The sequence below is a fragment of the Punica granatum genome, chromosome 2 (assembly GCF_007655135.1).
Source record: "Punica granatum isolate Tunisia-2019 chromosome 2, ASM765513v2, whole genome shotgun sequence".
Taxonomy (NCBI): domain Eukaryota; kingdom Viridiplantae; phylum Streptophyta; class Magnoliopsida; order Myrtales; family Lythraceae; genus Punica; species Punica granatum.
In genome coordinates, this window is record NC_045128.1 from 6494623 (window position 1) to 6509342 (window position 14720).

The window sequence follows — 14720 nt, forward strand, 5'->3', positions numbered from 1 at the left end:
TTGGATTTTACATTATAAAATTTGAACTTTACGTCGTATTTTACAATGTCTGGTTTTAAAGGCTGTAAAAGTTAACCATTGTAATTATTTTCTCGAGTTAGAACTTTACAGCCGTTGTTGGCAAAGACTTTGTATCCGAAACAGGTAAAATTGTTAGATTACAATGGAAATTACAGTTGTGAGATTTATAATCATCTCTGTAAAAATAAATCATATATCATATTATCACCCATATTTCCCTTAATTCTATACAATTTACCAAAAGTAACAATTCCACATTTCGACTTACCATTCAGGAAAAAAAATTATCGTTAAACTTTCCGTCCAATTTTCATATTCCGTATAATCTAATAATATTGCAACCATACGCCCCACTTGTGTTCACAAAGTTCAGAGTCAACGCACGTGGAATTGCCCCATTGCCATAATGATTCCTTTTACCTTGCTTAACCTCCACCTTTTTTGCTTTATTTTCGATATTTTTCGTCGCTAGAATTGTATTTGTCTCCTCGCTTCACTTTGCTCGGTTTGCTTCGCTTTGCTCTATGGGCTTTGCTTCACTCAATTGGCTTTGCTTCATTGAATTGCTTCGTTTAATTGATATGCTTTGCCTGATCATCGAGCGTCGCTTAATCTGATATGCTTCACCTAATCATCGAGCATCGCTTAATCTCTTGGTTTTTAGTTTTTCCTGTCGCTTAACTTGCATTTGTCACCTCGCTTTATTCTTTATTTTTCGCATTGCTCTTTTTAGTCGATTCACTCTCGCTTGATTAATTCTTATACTTGGTGGAGACTATAGTCTTCGCATTAGGTCACGGTCTATGCTTGCATCGCGTAGGTAGTTGGCTTCTCTTCACCTGGCTTTACTTGCGCTTATTAATTAGCTTTTGTTTTTTTTATCATTTGTTATTTTCATTAGGTGTCCAAGTCATGCGTTCACCTCGGCGTAGGGTGCCCTGATGGACCACCTTGGCCACCTCAGGCTTAGCTTTAATTAGGCAAGTTTATAAATTGCCTCAAAGTAATCGCATGTGTTCCCTCGTGACACGGTAGTCCTACAAGTCACCTCTCAATAAATCCCATGGCCTCGACTTCAAACAAGGTCATGGGGTTAGTAATTGCAGTAGAGGGTGATTCTTATGGTGCCACCTCCGGTGAAATCACTGCACCCGGTCCCTGAAGAAATAATAACTAATAAAGCATATAAGTACTTCGTACATTGATAACCAAAGAAGACGGTCATGTATACTTCATAAAGTAGACGATACTATACAAAAGTAGACAACAATGTGTGACTATCACTATCCGTCACTCTCCCATCGTGTTGCCGTCGACTTCGTTGCGTGACAGAAACGAACACCGAGAACGTAGACCTGAATTATTTCCCATCGCTTTTTCCATCAACTTCATTGCGTGACAGAAACAAACACAGAGGCCTGAATTATTTTGATTATGATGTAAAACCTCGGGCACAAGATTAGGCTGCGAGGGGATGTAGCCAGCCAGATGGTCTTAATTCCTGCCTTCCTTTTAGAGCCGGTATTGATCGTTAACTCGTTCAACAGATGATAACTCATTGACGGCATTCGCCATTTCAATATCCATATCTGTTTCTTCAACATGCACGTTAAAATTGTGCAAGAACTTGACGATTATCGTTGGGTGCACAAATGGCTCCATCCAATTATCGTGGATGTGGACTCTAAGATCGTTGGTGCAAGCGGTAGACTCTGTGAGGAGCAGTATGCTCTGCTTAGAGTTGATGAGGAGTTCTGTCTCTTCGGAGGTGATCATATGCTCCTCATCCGAATAGTATCTCCTTCGCACATTCGAGTCCAAAACGTCTGACCCCCAAGCAACAAGAAGATTAAAGCTGGATATTTATAGGGCTTCCCCTCATAGAATAATTGACACATGAATAAAAGAAAAGTGAGCATATAAATGTTTCACATAATATTATAAGGAATTCACTAAGTCGCCATATGCAAATTTGACCATATTTATGCAACATCTCACAATTTTCGACAGAACAAATATTCCACATGGTTATCACTATGAGTAACTCAGGAAGCATCTGTTTGATATGAACTCAAGGAAACGGGGGTATGATTGTTTATGATTCTCTCTTATTCGGATCCCATATATTCTTCATTTATGGACCACCTCAATAAATGAGAAAGCTCTGAGATCTGAACCAGAGAGAATCATAAACAATCCTCCCCCACTTCCTTGAGTTCACATCACTGTTGATCTCCTAACTTTTCAATTAAGTCATCTGCCAGAATTTCCATATATGTATATGTATTCTTTTTTTTTTCGGTAGAAATATGTATTCTAACTTAGCCAATGTTCATGCATAAATTATCTAATAATAGAAAGGTCCATGCTTCAAGTCACCAAAAAAAAAAAAGATTAAATATTTGTCCTTCAAATAAATTTCTCGGCTGTGCCCATTAAGAGAAGGGTTTCTAGTCGGCCAGACATAAGCACACACAAACAATATGATGGATTCACGCAATTGATGGTTTCTAGCTAGATAAATGTCCAATGATGATAGGACACTAAAAGAAAGTTTAATTAATTAATTAATTAAATGACTTAAAAGCAAGTTTTTTATTTAAAAAATTAAATAAATCATGTAACTTTATGTTAACAAAGATAGGACACTAAAAGAAACAATTAATTTTTATTTATGTAATTTTCAAAAAAGATAAAGATTATCACAAGTGACTAATTTAGTGGAATTAAGGTAATTTGAAAAGTTAAAATTTATCAAAAATTCTATAAGCTTATGATTCATTAAAAAAAACTAACATTTGAAAATTAGGATCTCGCAAAATAATATTTTTTAGAGAAAAGTATATATTTGACTTAGAAAAAATATGAACTGAATATCCGTGATAAATCAATATATTGATCATTAATCTATATATAATTCATATTGTATAAGAAAATTAATTACAAACTTTTATTTAATCATTTATATTTTGTCTAATATTATTGAAGATTATTGTTTTGAGTTTCAAATTAATCATTTATTTTTACTAATAAGAAAAGTTATTGTTAAAAATAAGAATAATTCTTGTAAAAAATATTAATAGGTATACAATAATGAATCCGTGCAATGTACGGGATAAAATATTAGTATCCAAGTAATATTGAAGTCATGGAAGCAAGGATCGCACAAGCGAAGGTGTATTTGCTCTTCCTAGGCGGTTATGCTACTTGCAATAATACTTAAAACAATTCATAAAGAATATGTAACGACCAGGCATTTCTGAGATGCTTTAGTTATATATAAAGTGTTCACCCTTGAAAGCCGTCCGTCTCTCTCATAGTCAAGACCGGGATGCGAATTTTGTAATGTCATCCATAAAACCTACAGAAGGGATTTGAGCGGTTAAAAGAGCCGGAAAAGCAACATAAAAGACAGGAGATGTGCCTAAGAATATTAAGATCAAGAACATTAGGCCATTACTTTCGTCAGCGGGTACTTGGGAAACGGAGCATGGCCCTGAGCGAGTTCTATAGTGTTCTTAATGGACCAGATGTAGGATCTTTTTGCGAGACATGAAAATTGAACATGAATCTGACTGGTTAGAGCCTTCAAGTTTTTGTAGACTAATCAGTTCATGAATAGTGGGCGAGAAAGAGAGATAAAGAGAAGCCAAGACGATCTCATTGATGCCATACTTTGATCATGGTGCCCCTCACTCCAGAATTGTGGTCCTCCATGTCTGCATACAAAAAGATAAAACAGGCCAGTTCGACAATTTGTGCTGATAATCAATTTTTTAGTAGGAAAGTACATCAGAAGAGAAACCTCGAACTGCAGCATCCTAGGGGTCCGGCGAAACTTCTCGATCAGCTCTTCTGCTTTGTCAAGGGTGGCCATTTTCATTACCATGCTAACCTGCATCCTAATTTTTATATGACCGACTGTACATATTGATGCGGTAGGAGAATTGGCAAATCGGTACCTCGAGAAAAATAAGTTTTGATAGGTCTGTCTCAAGGGAAAAGACGAGATTTAAGCCCAATTAATTCATTTAGGGCCTTAAACAAGTAATTTTATGTAATTTGGATGTTTTTATAATTTTAGGAATAGTTTATTTTAGAGAATATTTTTATTTTTTTCATTATAATTTCGTTTTTTTTATTTAAGCGATTTAAGCCCTAGGACTAAAGACTATTTTTTTTGGATTATCAATAAAGTTTTAGAGCTACCGTGCTCTGTCGCCCATTCTCGGATTCGATTCGAGTTTGATGTCGATTTCCTAGGAATTCGAAGAATCAATAGGAGATTGAAGGTCGTAGTTCCGATATTCTGCGGAATCAACGGATCTATGATAGTTGCTCGCGTGTACATTGCGTCGCATATGAAATGGATTCGCAATCAACATTCAATAAAATTTCAATAAGAGAACAGAAGGAAAAATAAAAAAAAATAATAAGGAAAAAACTCTTCTACACTCAAAAGCAGGTGTATGTACCACTTTAAATTCTAAACAGCTTCCCAGTGATTGACTTTCCTGAGGACATTTGCATAATCTCGGGCAATCCATGCCACCATGTAGGGCTCGATCCTTCAACAGCAGAACTCGTTGCAAGGTCGCGACAAAAATGCGATAATTAAACTGATCACCATTGGAAGAGAACAAAAGTGTATGAGCATTTGCGTGAGTAGCATGGAGGCGTATCAATAAGAATGAAACGCAAAAGATAGAGAAAGAGGTAAGGCACTTTCTGAACAAATGCGATTTGGGGGTTGTCATTGGTAAGGCACCTAACAGTAGCGGGGGCTGTGGCTGCTCAGGACGTCATAGATAGAGCAAAGGGGCCGTTATAGGCGGTGATGATGTACGAGAGGACAAGCACAAGTGGAGAAGAACGCACGCGCTTTGCAGAGGGCCGGGAGAAAAGGAAGGCCCAGCGGCAAGAATGGGGTCTAGCAGAAGGCATAGGGGGGACGGTGGGGAGGGGAGTTGCGCTGGAGTGTTGGGCAAGCGGATGGACGCAACAGTAGTGCTAGGCGGAAGGCAACGCCGGCCGTTTCCGAGGCGGGAGACCATTTTTGGTGAAGTAAAGGATACAAGGAGTATTTTAGAAATGTCAGACTGATGTCAGACTGAGGTTGCAATTTTTGATTGTAGAGTGACAGTGATTTCTACCCCTCATTACAAGACGTTCATTGCACGTAAATAATCCCTAGAGTTGCAGAAGTGTGTCGCACTTTCAGCTCGAAATAGACCCGATAAGGATATAGATATCTTTAGAGATGAAATACATGTCTACTTCTACATAGAAATGGATACACCAAACGATTCTGGGACGAGTAGGCACTTGCTTGTCATAAGATCAAGAATGGGGCCACCGCGTCGTCCATTGGACCACCAAAGTCTCCCCGGGGAGACTTATATTTATATGACAGGTATATGATTTCGGCTTTTTCTGATAGCTTATTTGTCTTCAAGTGTTTTACTAATTTTCTACATAGTTTACTTGAATTACAACTGAATTACTTTGGAGAATTTTCAAAAAAGAAAAAAAAGGTACCGTAGAAATCCTGTAAGCGAGAGATCAAAACAATGTATATCTTGTTAACATCTCTCCACTTAAGGCTACCGAAAACAGTTACAATATTGGCTAGGCAATTAATTAGGGCTAGAAATTAATTAGCCCATCCCACAAGGTTTGCTATAGCTAATATGATTAATTAGGCAGTCTCCGGTGGCCCCATGGTGCTACTGTTGTCGTTGTTGTTACTGCTGGGCACATTGGAATTGGGAGATTCGCTCCGGTTGTTCTCGAGCTTCTTGGCCACGGACCTCCACTGGTGGTAGCTTCCGAACAGCACTTCCATATCCTCGAGGGTCCGACCACGTGTCTCGGGCAGCATCACGTAGAAGAACACCCAGGAGGTGGCAGCTACTGATGCGTATAGGTAGAATGCACCGCTCATGGTGATGGCCTTGTAAAGAGAGATGAATGTTGTAGAGTTGACGTCGCTCATGAACCGGTTCACCACCACGCCAATGGCTGCTCCCTGGGCTCGAAGCCTTAGCGGGAATATCTCTGAGTTGTAGACCCAGGCGATGGGGCCCAACCCCATCGAGAACGAGCCGACGAAGCACATCACCGTGGCGATGCACACAATGAGGGCCCATGTCACCTCCCCGTCTGGGTGGCGGTTGGCCACCTCCAGCACACTCCCGAGGGTCACCAATGATAAGGCCATGCCACCCACGCTTGCGAGGAGAATTGGGCGCCTCCCGACCCGGTCGAGATAGAAGGTCGAAATCAAGATGCAAAAGGTCTTGGAGAATCCGACTGCCACTGTGGCAAGCAGCTTCTTGTCGGTTGATTTGAGCCCGGCCTTGGCAAATATACGTGGGCTGTACAGGACCACAGTGTCGATTCCTGATGCCTGCTGGAAGAACTGGATGCCGACACCCGCGATCAAAATGTGCCGAACAGCCGGAGTCGGGTGGAGGAGCAGCTCCCTCCACACGCCCGAACCGCTGCTCCGCTTCTTCACTACCTGCACGACGTCCTCATTATGTTCAGGGGGTATCCCTGCGGCTGCCTTGATGTCAGCGAGCCTTTCCTCAGCCTCCTGGTTCGAGTCTGAAATCCTGTTGAGTACCTTCCTGGCCTCACCCAAGCGGCCTTGCATGACTAGCCAACGGGGAGATTCAGGCAGGGCCAAGACTCCAACGGCCAGCATGACCGAAGGGATGGCCCCGAGCCCGAGCATGAATCGCCAGCCCAGGTGCGGTGGGAGCTTCGAGAAGCCATAGTTCGATATGTACCCGAGGAGCACACCGCTGTTAATGAATACCTGGAAGAACAAAAATCACCATTGATGAATCAGCATGTATGAACATATCACGTATCCTAACAACTAAGATGTGAAAAAAGAAATTTTACTTTTTTCTACGTGAACCATGATATTCGAAAGCTAAATTGGACCTCGACTAATTCAGTCGAGTCGAGTCAGCCCACTAAAGGGTAAAGCTCTTCCAGCATGAATTTTCTGCATTCATAAGAACTCAAACCTAAGACCTTATTTAAGCAAAACAAACGCCGACTAACTTGAACTAATTCACATTGGTAAAGAAATTTCACTTGATACCAACAAAAGTGTTGGTTGAGTGGTAAGCAGCTCACTCCCGTAAGGAGGAGAACACAAGTTCGAACCCCGACAAGCACGTTTGTTGGGAGGGAGAATAACCTTTAATGCTCGATCTCCCGATTGGATTAGTCAAATCCCATTGGGCTCTGGATATGAGAGTACACACCGAAAAAAAAAAGAAATTTCACTTTATTAGTTGTTGTACTAATTATTGGAATAATTGTTGGAGACTCAAATGGTGGATATGCGAGCATGATAACTGATATGCTGTTCTATATCTCCATGAATCTAGGCTAAAAAATAGGTAAAAAGATCTTTCTTTTATGAGAATTCTTTGTTGTTTGTTGAACAATGGATAGAATCCACGAAAAGGTTAAGTGACTTTATTAACTATTTAAGATTTCACTTTCATTGTCCTAGACCTTAAGTCTTTTTTATAATAAAAAAAAGAAATTTCAACTACAAAAATTTTTAGGAAGAAAAGAAGATATAAAGAAATGTCAAATTCTCGTAAATCTGATAGTAAAATAGAATTGGAGCATTTAATGTGTACTCATAACAATAAAAATCTATTATCTAGTGTAACATATAAAACATGAAAAGCGCTTATAAGGCGTTGCCAACTGCAAACTCTTAGCTCGAGGTTAATTGCCTCTTCGGCTACTCGAAATGTTATATTTCTAATAAAAAGATTCAAGTAACCAAATATATTAATGTATCTATTAATTTAAGTTAAACAAATTTAGAAAATTTTATATATATCAGTTTAGCGAATTGAAGATATTTATCTATATTATTTATACTTAGGGATATAATTGAACATTCTTTTTCATAAAATTGAAATTCTCTTGGTAATTTAAAAACTTTTCTCGAAACATGAAATGTATTTCTAAATTTAACGTACTCTATGTCTTGTAAATAGAGCATAGAAAAAGCTCATTTTCGATATTATTTTTCTTTCTACTCTTTTTTTCTATTTGCACCTTACCTTGAGCTATTTGTATATGCTCTTGCAAATTTTATATTTGACTCTAAAATATTACATTTTTAATTCACATCGTGTATATAATATATTTCTATAATATAAAAAATGTCAAATTCTCGTAAATCTGATAGTAAAATAGAATTGGAGCATTTAATGTGTACTCATAACAATAAAAATCTATTATCTAGTGTAACATATAAAACATGAAAAGCGCTTATAAGGCGTTGTCATCTGCAAACCCTTAGCTCGAGGTTAATTGCCTCTTCGGCTACTCGAAATGTTATATTTCTAATAAAAAGATTCAAGTAACCAAATATATTAATGTATCTATTAATTTAAGTTAAACAAATTTGGAAAATTTTATATATATCGGTTCAGCAAATTGAAAATATTTACCTATATTATTTATACTTAGGGATATAATTGAACATTCTTTTTCATAAAATTGAAATTCTCTTGGTAATTTAAAAACTTTTCTCGAAACATGACATGTATTTCTAAATTTAACATACTCTATGTCTTGTAAATAGAGCATAGAAAAAGCTCATTTTCGATATTATTTTTCTTTCTACTCTTTTTTCTATTTGCACCTTACCTTGAGCCATTTGTATATGCTCTTACAAATTTTATATTTGACTCTAAAATATTACATTGTTAATTCACGTGTATATAATATATTTCTATAATATAATTTTTTTAATGTTTTATCGGCAATGATGATCTTATACTAATCAAATTATTTCTTCTTCCCATCAATGCAATTCTTTTCTTATTTTTATTCGTAACTTTTCCTTCCATAATAAAGCAATATTATGTATATTTTTTACAATACCATTATTTGTATGATTTGATTGTTACAACTACGTTTTTCATTCTATATTACTCAACTTATTATCTGGGGAAAAAGCAAAAATCCCCCTTGAGGTTTGTTGAAATGACGCTTAACCCTATTTATTTAAAAAATATGCACTTCACCCCAATTGACTGGTTTGACCAAATATTTACTTTTTGCAAAAATAACAATTAGGTCATAATATTTTGGTTTCTTCTTCTTAAGGTTAATACGCAAAATTAGTCTATTTTAAACACATGCGAAAATTATTTAAAAGAAATACTATGCAATACGCACATCTCTATTGTTATAATTCTCAATTAATGTTTTATTTTTTTATTATTTTATCTTCAATAAAATTGTAACATTTAAAAATGACAAATCAACACCATAAATTTTAAAATAAAATGTTAAAACAATTCATGAATGTATTAAAAGTTCTCCAAAATGTAATTTAAAAGGTACATTAATTAAATAATTTGTCAAACTCGTGCGGCGCATGGGTCTGAACCTAGTGTAAACTAATTTGGTTACGTAGATAAACATATATGAAAGTTTACAATTCATATGTATGAATTCCACCTATAAGTTATAATGATTATTATTAATACCAAGGAATAAGCTGCAGCTTAACCTCAGGGTATGAGGGCGACTCCGCCCATGGGTTGGACCACAGAGTTGTTTAAGTTTTGTTTGCTAGATGCAGTATTTTATTTAAAACTATAATAATTAATATAATGAGCTAATAAAAATTGTCACAAATCGACTTACTCAAACAATAACTACTATATAATGAAGTAAAAATTACATGAATGGACTAACATAAGACTTATAATTAATATTGTGTAGTTGTATGTTTTATCTTTATTGTGGTCATTGGTGGGTAAAACCTAAAGTTAGTACTCATGGTATGCAGTTACATCTAGTATATTATAATCATATATATATTAACAATAAAAACAAAAGGAGAATTGACAAAAAAAAATATAACCATCAAATCTTAATTTTTTTTTATCTTTGCTGAAATATTAATTGCTTGTGGAATATTCTTATCGACACCAAGATGGTATAATAATTCCATGTTTTACTGGTCGAGGATAACAAACTCATTAATATATCACAAACCTTTAATCTTTTCAAATATTTGTAATGGTTCGTCAATCTAATTAAATCTTTCATTAAAAAAATCTAACTAAATCAAGACACATATCATAGAACATGATTCTTTGTATAAAAATAATTTTTTTCGGTACGATTGTATAAAAATAATTTGGTTGCTAAAAGTTTGTTATATTAAAAAATAATAACCCCTCCAAATTTCATGCACCGAAAAATTCATGTGATTGATTAAATGTCTTTATATTTGACATCGGATTTTCTCTTAATACTATTGTTATTACATCATACCTGCAATGAATTGGATTCCCTTATTTTGTCCATATTATTATGGCCAATCATCCCTAAAGATAAGAGGATCAATTCCTTACATAATATCTTGGTCCATCCCAATAAAAATCATACCATGCGAATGAATTATGTTATATATATATATATATACACCATGTGAGACGTCTTAATCTAAGCATCATGAATGACTGAATAGGAAACTTAAAGGAGGTTGAAAATTCAACCAAAAAAAAAGGAGACAAAAACAAACCTCTGGGAAGGATGTGAAGAAGCCACGGGCAGAAGCGGGGGCGACTTCGGTGGTGTAGACTGGGGCGATCATGAAGGCATATCCCGTACCAATCCCTGCCACAATACGACCGACCAGGAGGAAGGCAAAGTTGGTGGCAAAAGCCACGAGGAAGGCTCCTACGAAGAAGATCGCACCAGCAATCACTATGGTGTAGCGGCGGCCCACATAGTCGGAGGTCCTACCGGCCATGAAGGCACCGAGGAGCGACATGCTGTTGATCATGCCGTTGACAATCTCTATCTCTACGTCGCTCAAATTCAAGTCATTCTGGATGTAATCCGCCACGCCACTCATCACACCCCCATCTATATCACAAAAATAGAACCAAGAGAAACTTAATTAAATCAAAACCTAAACCAATATATATACTAATATATTCTCGAACACGCAAATCGAAATATATCGTGACAAATCTCATTCATTAAAGTGAATGTGTTGAAAAGAAATGATTACTTATTAGTATATCCAAGATTTGAATATTATCATTTATAAATTGAATCTCGACTTATTCGAAATTCACATACCAATTAGCATTTTTTCATGCCAGAAGAAAGTACACGTGAGTATTGTCAAGGTCCTAATAGACCAAGTGGAACACATTTCCTCCAAAATTCAAGGATATAGTGGTTTGATGTCATTTCCTTTTAGACTATTACTGTAAAATTAGGAGTGATCCCGCAGGTGCTGCGGTTGAAAGTTTTTCTTCAATTTTTTGATTCATCATAGTTATTTGTATAATAGTCAATATAATGTATACCTGAAATTAATATAAAACTACTTATTTGTAAAAATTATTAACTCATTACTAATAGTAAATAATCTTTTTTTTTCAAAAGATCGTATTATGTTACCTTATATAATATTATTTTTCTTTTTATTTCATGGAGAGTGTTTTGCATGTGTTAAATGGGTTAATTCTAGAACATAAAACTTATAGTTTTTGCTTAAAAAGAAATGTACAAATAAGATTTGAAAATAAATTTAAGTAAAGCAAGATATGATGGACTTTAATAAATGACAATGTTTGTATTTTTTAAATTTATGAAAGTAAAATAACAACAATATTAAATTTCATCGTTGGGTCTTCCCATTTGGATAAAGAGAGGAAAAAAAGTATTAACATTAATTCAAAATGTATGTGTTTAATAAGTATAATTTCTTAAGGAAGATACAATATAGATGAAAAAGTTATGTATCGATGAATGAATATTTATAAAAAAAAATAAAATATAAGATATATGTATAACTCTTCAGAAAATGTGAACTAGATAGAGAGAATAAAGGAAAATGTATGTTGTCAAATCTTGCAGTGATTGGGAAAAAAGTATGAAAAATTTGTACACTATATGGCGTAAAACACGTAATTATATTTTTTAAGGAATAATTGGTCAACCATAATGATGGGACCATTTGACTCGATGGATCAATTAGGTTACACCACAACCTTGTCGAGCCAAGGTTAAAAATATTGGGTAAAAGAAGGCAAATTTGGAAAAGAAAAAAAGAAGAAGAAGGAACAAGGTTAAGAACTCACAAATTGAAATTTTAAAAAGAATATTACATATATTATAATTTGTATATCTAGTACTTCTAGAACATAATTTTTTCTAATTTTTCTGAATAAAATTTGAAGTAAAAGTATTTTTTGAAAATAGTCCGACTATAATGATCAAATCATTTGGCATAATGTAGCGACCAGATTAAGTAGTATCTTATTTTGGTATGTGAAAACGCTAAAATATTATAACTTTTTGACCTAACAATTGGATCATTTGGCATAACATGTCTTAAATTGTGTGGAACTTTATTGTGGTAGAATTTGAAAACGCAAAAAAACGTGTAACGCATCGACCTTACAATCAGGTCTTTTGACATAATGTGATCGGACTACGAGATACTTCATTCTCATTGGATTCGAAAACGCTATGAAAAGGGATATTTTAAAAATACAAATTAAAAAATGAAAATAAAAGATATTATCGGATCATTTGGCGTAACACGACGACCATATTAAGTAGTACCTTATTTAGATTAAATTTGAAAACACTAAAAATACACGATGTTTTGATCTAACGATCGGATCATTTGGTGTAATGCGTCGACCGAATTACATGGAACTTCATTAGGTTGGATTTGAAATCACTGAAAAGGCATGATGTGTCTACTTTATGATCGGGTCTTTTGAAATAACGTGTCTATTGAATTACATGTTGTCTTTTTCGAATTGGATTTGAATCGCAAAAGAAATGGAGGAAATTTAGAAACTAAATATTACAAAAATTAGAAAGGAAAAGGGAGAGTGTGCAAGTGGGAGAAATCTCCCATGTCGCCATCTCAGTTGGATGGACCAGTTTTAATTTATTAGAAGATGCGAGGGGATGTGGTGTAATGTAATATAATGTGATGTGATTTCATTTTGTTTCTTCCCATTTCATCGTAATACCCCTAATAAAAGAGTTTCTTATTCCTGAATCACCCAAATTTTAGTTTTAATCCTAACAGGCAAAAAAATTAAAGGAGGGAGAAATTATTGAGAAAAAAAAACTGCAAAAAAAAAAACTCGCTCACCATAGCCAATTAAGATCGAAGTCGTGGAGGCAAGGATGGTGCAAGCAATGGCATACGTGTTCCTCTTCTTCGGCTTGCTCGACGCTTTGCTGTCATAGGTCTCCACGGTCGAAAACGGTCCCTGGGGATCTTCGACCATGAATTTATGCTCCGCCATCTTCCAGTTCCGACTATTACTTTGGAAGAAAAGTTTATCTTTCTTCTTCATTCTTTCTAGTACAGAGGCAAGACATATATATATATATATATATATATACAGAGCTCAAGACAAACTACTGCAGTAAATGTTGAGCCGATAAATGAACTTTCTTCGAACTATATATGACTGCTTTTTTTCTACCAAAATAAGAAGAAAGAACCTTCTTCGAACTAGTGCCTAAGACTATCTGTAATTAACCGATTAAGACATATTCTGGACATATTCTATAGAATTCATTATATGTATACAGATATTTGTAATACTTTCCATCAAATTGGAGCGTGAATATCACGAAAGCCCAACTTGTGAAGAAGAAAGGCAAACTATGTCTTTCCAAGAGCCTTCGTGAATATATCTGCCAAGTTGCAACTTTGCTGGATTAAGTGTTCACAAAGGTTTAGAGCATGGCTGTCGAGCTCGCGAGTTGACTCGTAAACTCAGACGAGTTTAAGAGGTTAGGGCATGGCATTGAGTGAACTCGGCATAGAATTGGAAATTGTCATAAACTCGACGAGCTCTAGAGTTGAACTTTCTTCGAACTATTTATGACTGCTTTTTTCTACCAAAAAAAGAAGAAAGAACTTTCCCCGAGTTAATGCCTAAGACTATCAGTAACTAACCGATTAAGACATATTCTGGACATACTCTCTATAATTCATTATACGTATACAGATATTTGTAATACTTTCCATCAAGTTTGAGCGTGAATATCACGAAAGCCCAACTCGTGAAGAAGAAAGGCAAACTCTGTCTTTCCAAGAGCCTTCGCGAATACATCTGCAAAGTTGCAAATTTGCTGGATTAAGTGTTCACAAAGGTTTAGGGCATGGTTGTCAAGCTCGCAAGTTCACTTGTAAACTCGGATGAGTTTAAGAGGTTAGGGCATGGCATTGAGTGAACTCGGCATAGAATCGGAAATTGTCATAAACTCGACGAGCTCTAGAGTTGACTCCGTAAACTTGGAGCAAACTCAGCGAGTCCACCAAGTCGACCCAATTTTGTTTGTTTTGCTAATTTCCGAAAGAAAATGCCTGGCCATCCCGAGTCCATTCTCCAGCACAACCCACTTTAAGTTTAATTGGATACATTTTTCATAAAATGTTTCATTCTTTGTTAAAAATGTATATAGTATTAACGTTTGCAATTTTTATTATTCTAATTGACTTATACAGTGGCAAAAAAAAACTCGAGTTTAGATAAAATTTATTAGATAAACATAAGGAAAAGAAAGATTATCCTCCAAAAAAATGACCATTTCATCATGCTAATTGGATTTTAATAAAATCTTCTCGAGAACTT

The 14720-nt window shown here is 35.4% G+C and overlaps 1 protein-coding gene across 1 annotated transcript; it reads right to left on the reverse strand.

Moving 5' to 3' along the window:
• Window positions 1-5581: 5581 nt before the first annotated feature.
• Window positions 5582-13487, reverse strand: LOC116197874 (putative polyol transporter 1). Its single transcript, XM_031528141.1, has 3 exons — window positions 13223-13487; window positions 10613-10959; window positions 5582-6844 (listed from the first exon to the last, which is right to left on the reverse strand). The coding sequence occupies exons 1-3, from the start codon at window positions 13428-13430 to the stop codon at window positions 5720-5722; spliced, it is 1680 nt and encodes a 559-aa protein (XP_031384001.1). The 5' UTR covers window positions 13431-13487; the 3' UTR covers window positions 5582-5719.
• Window positions 13488-14720: the final 1233 nt, after the last annotated feature.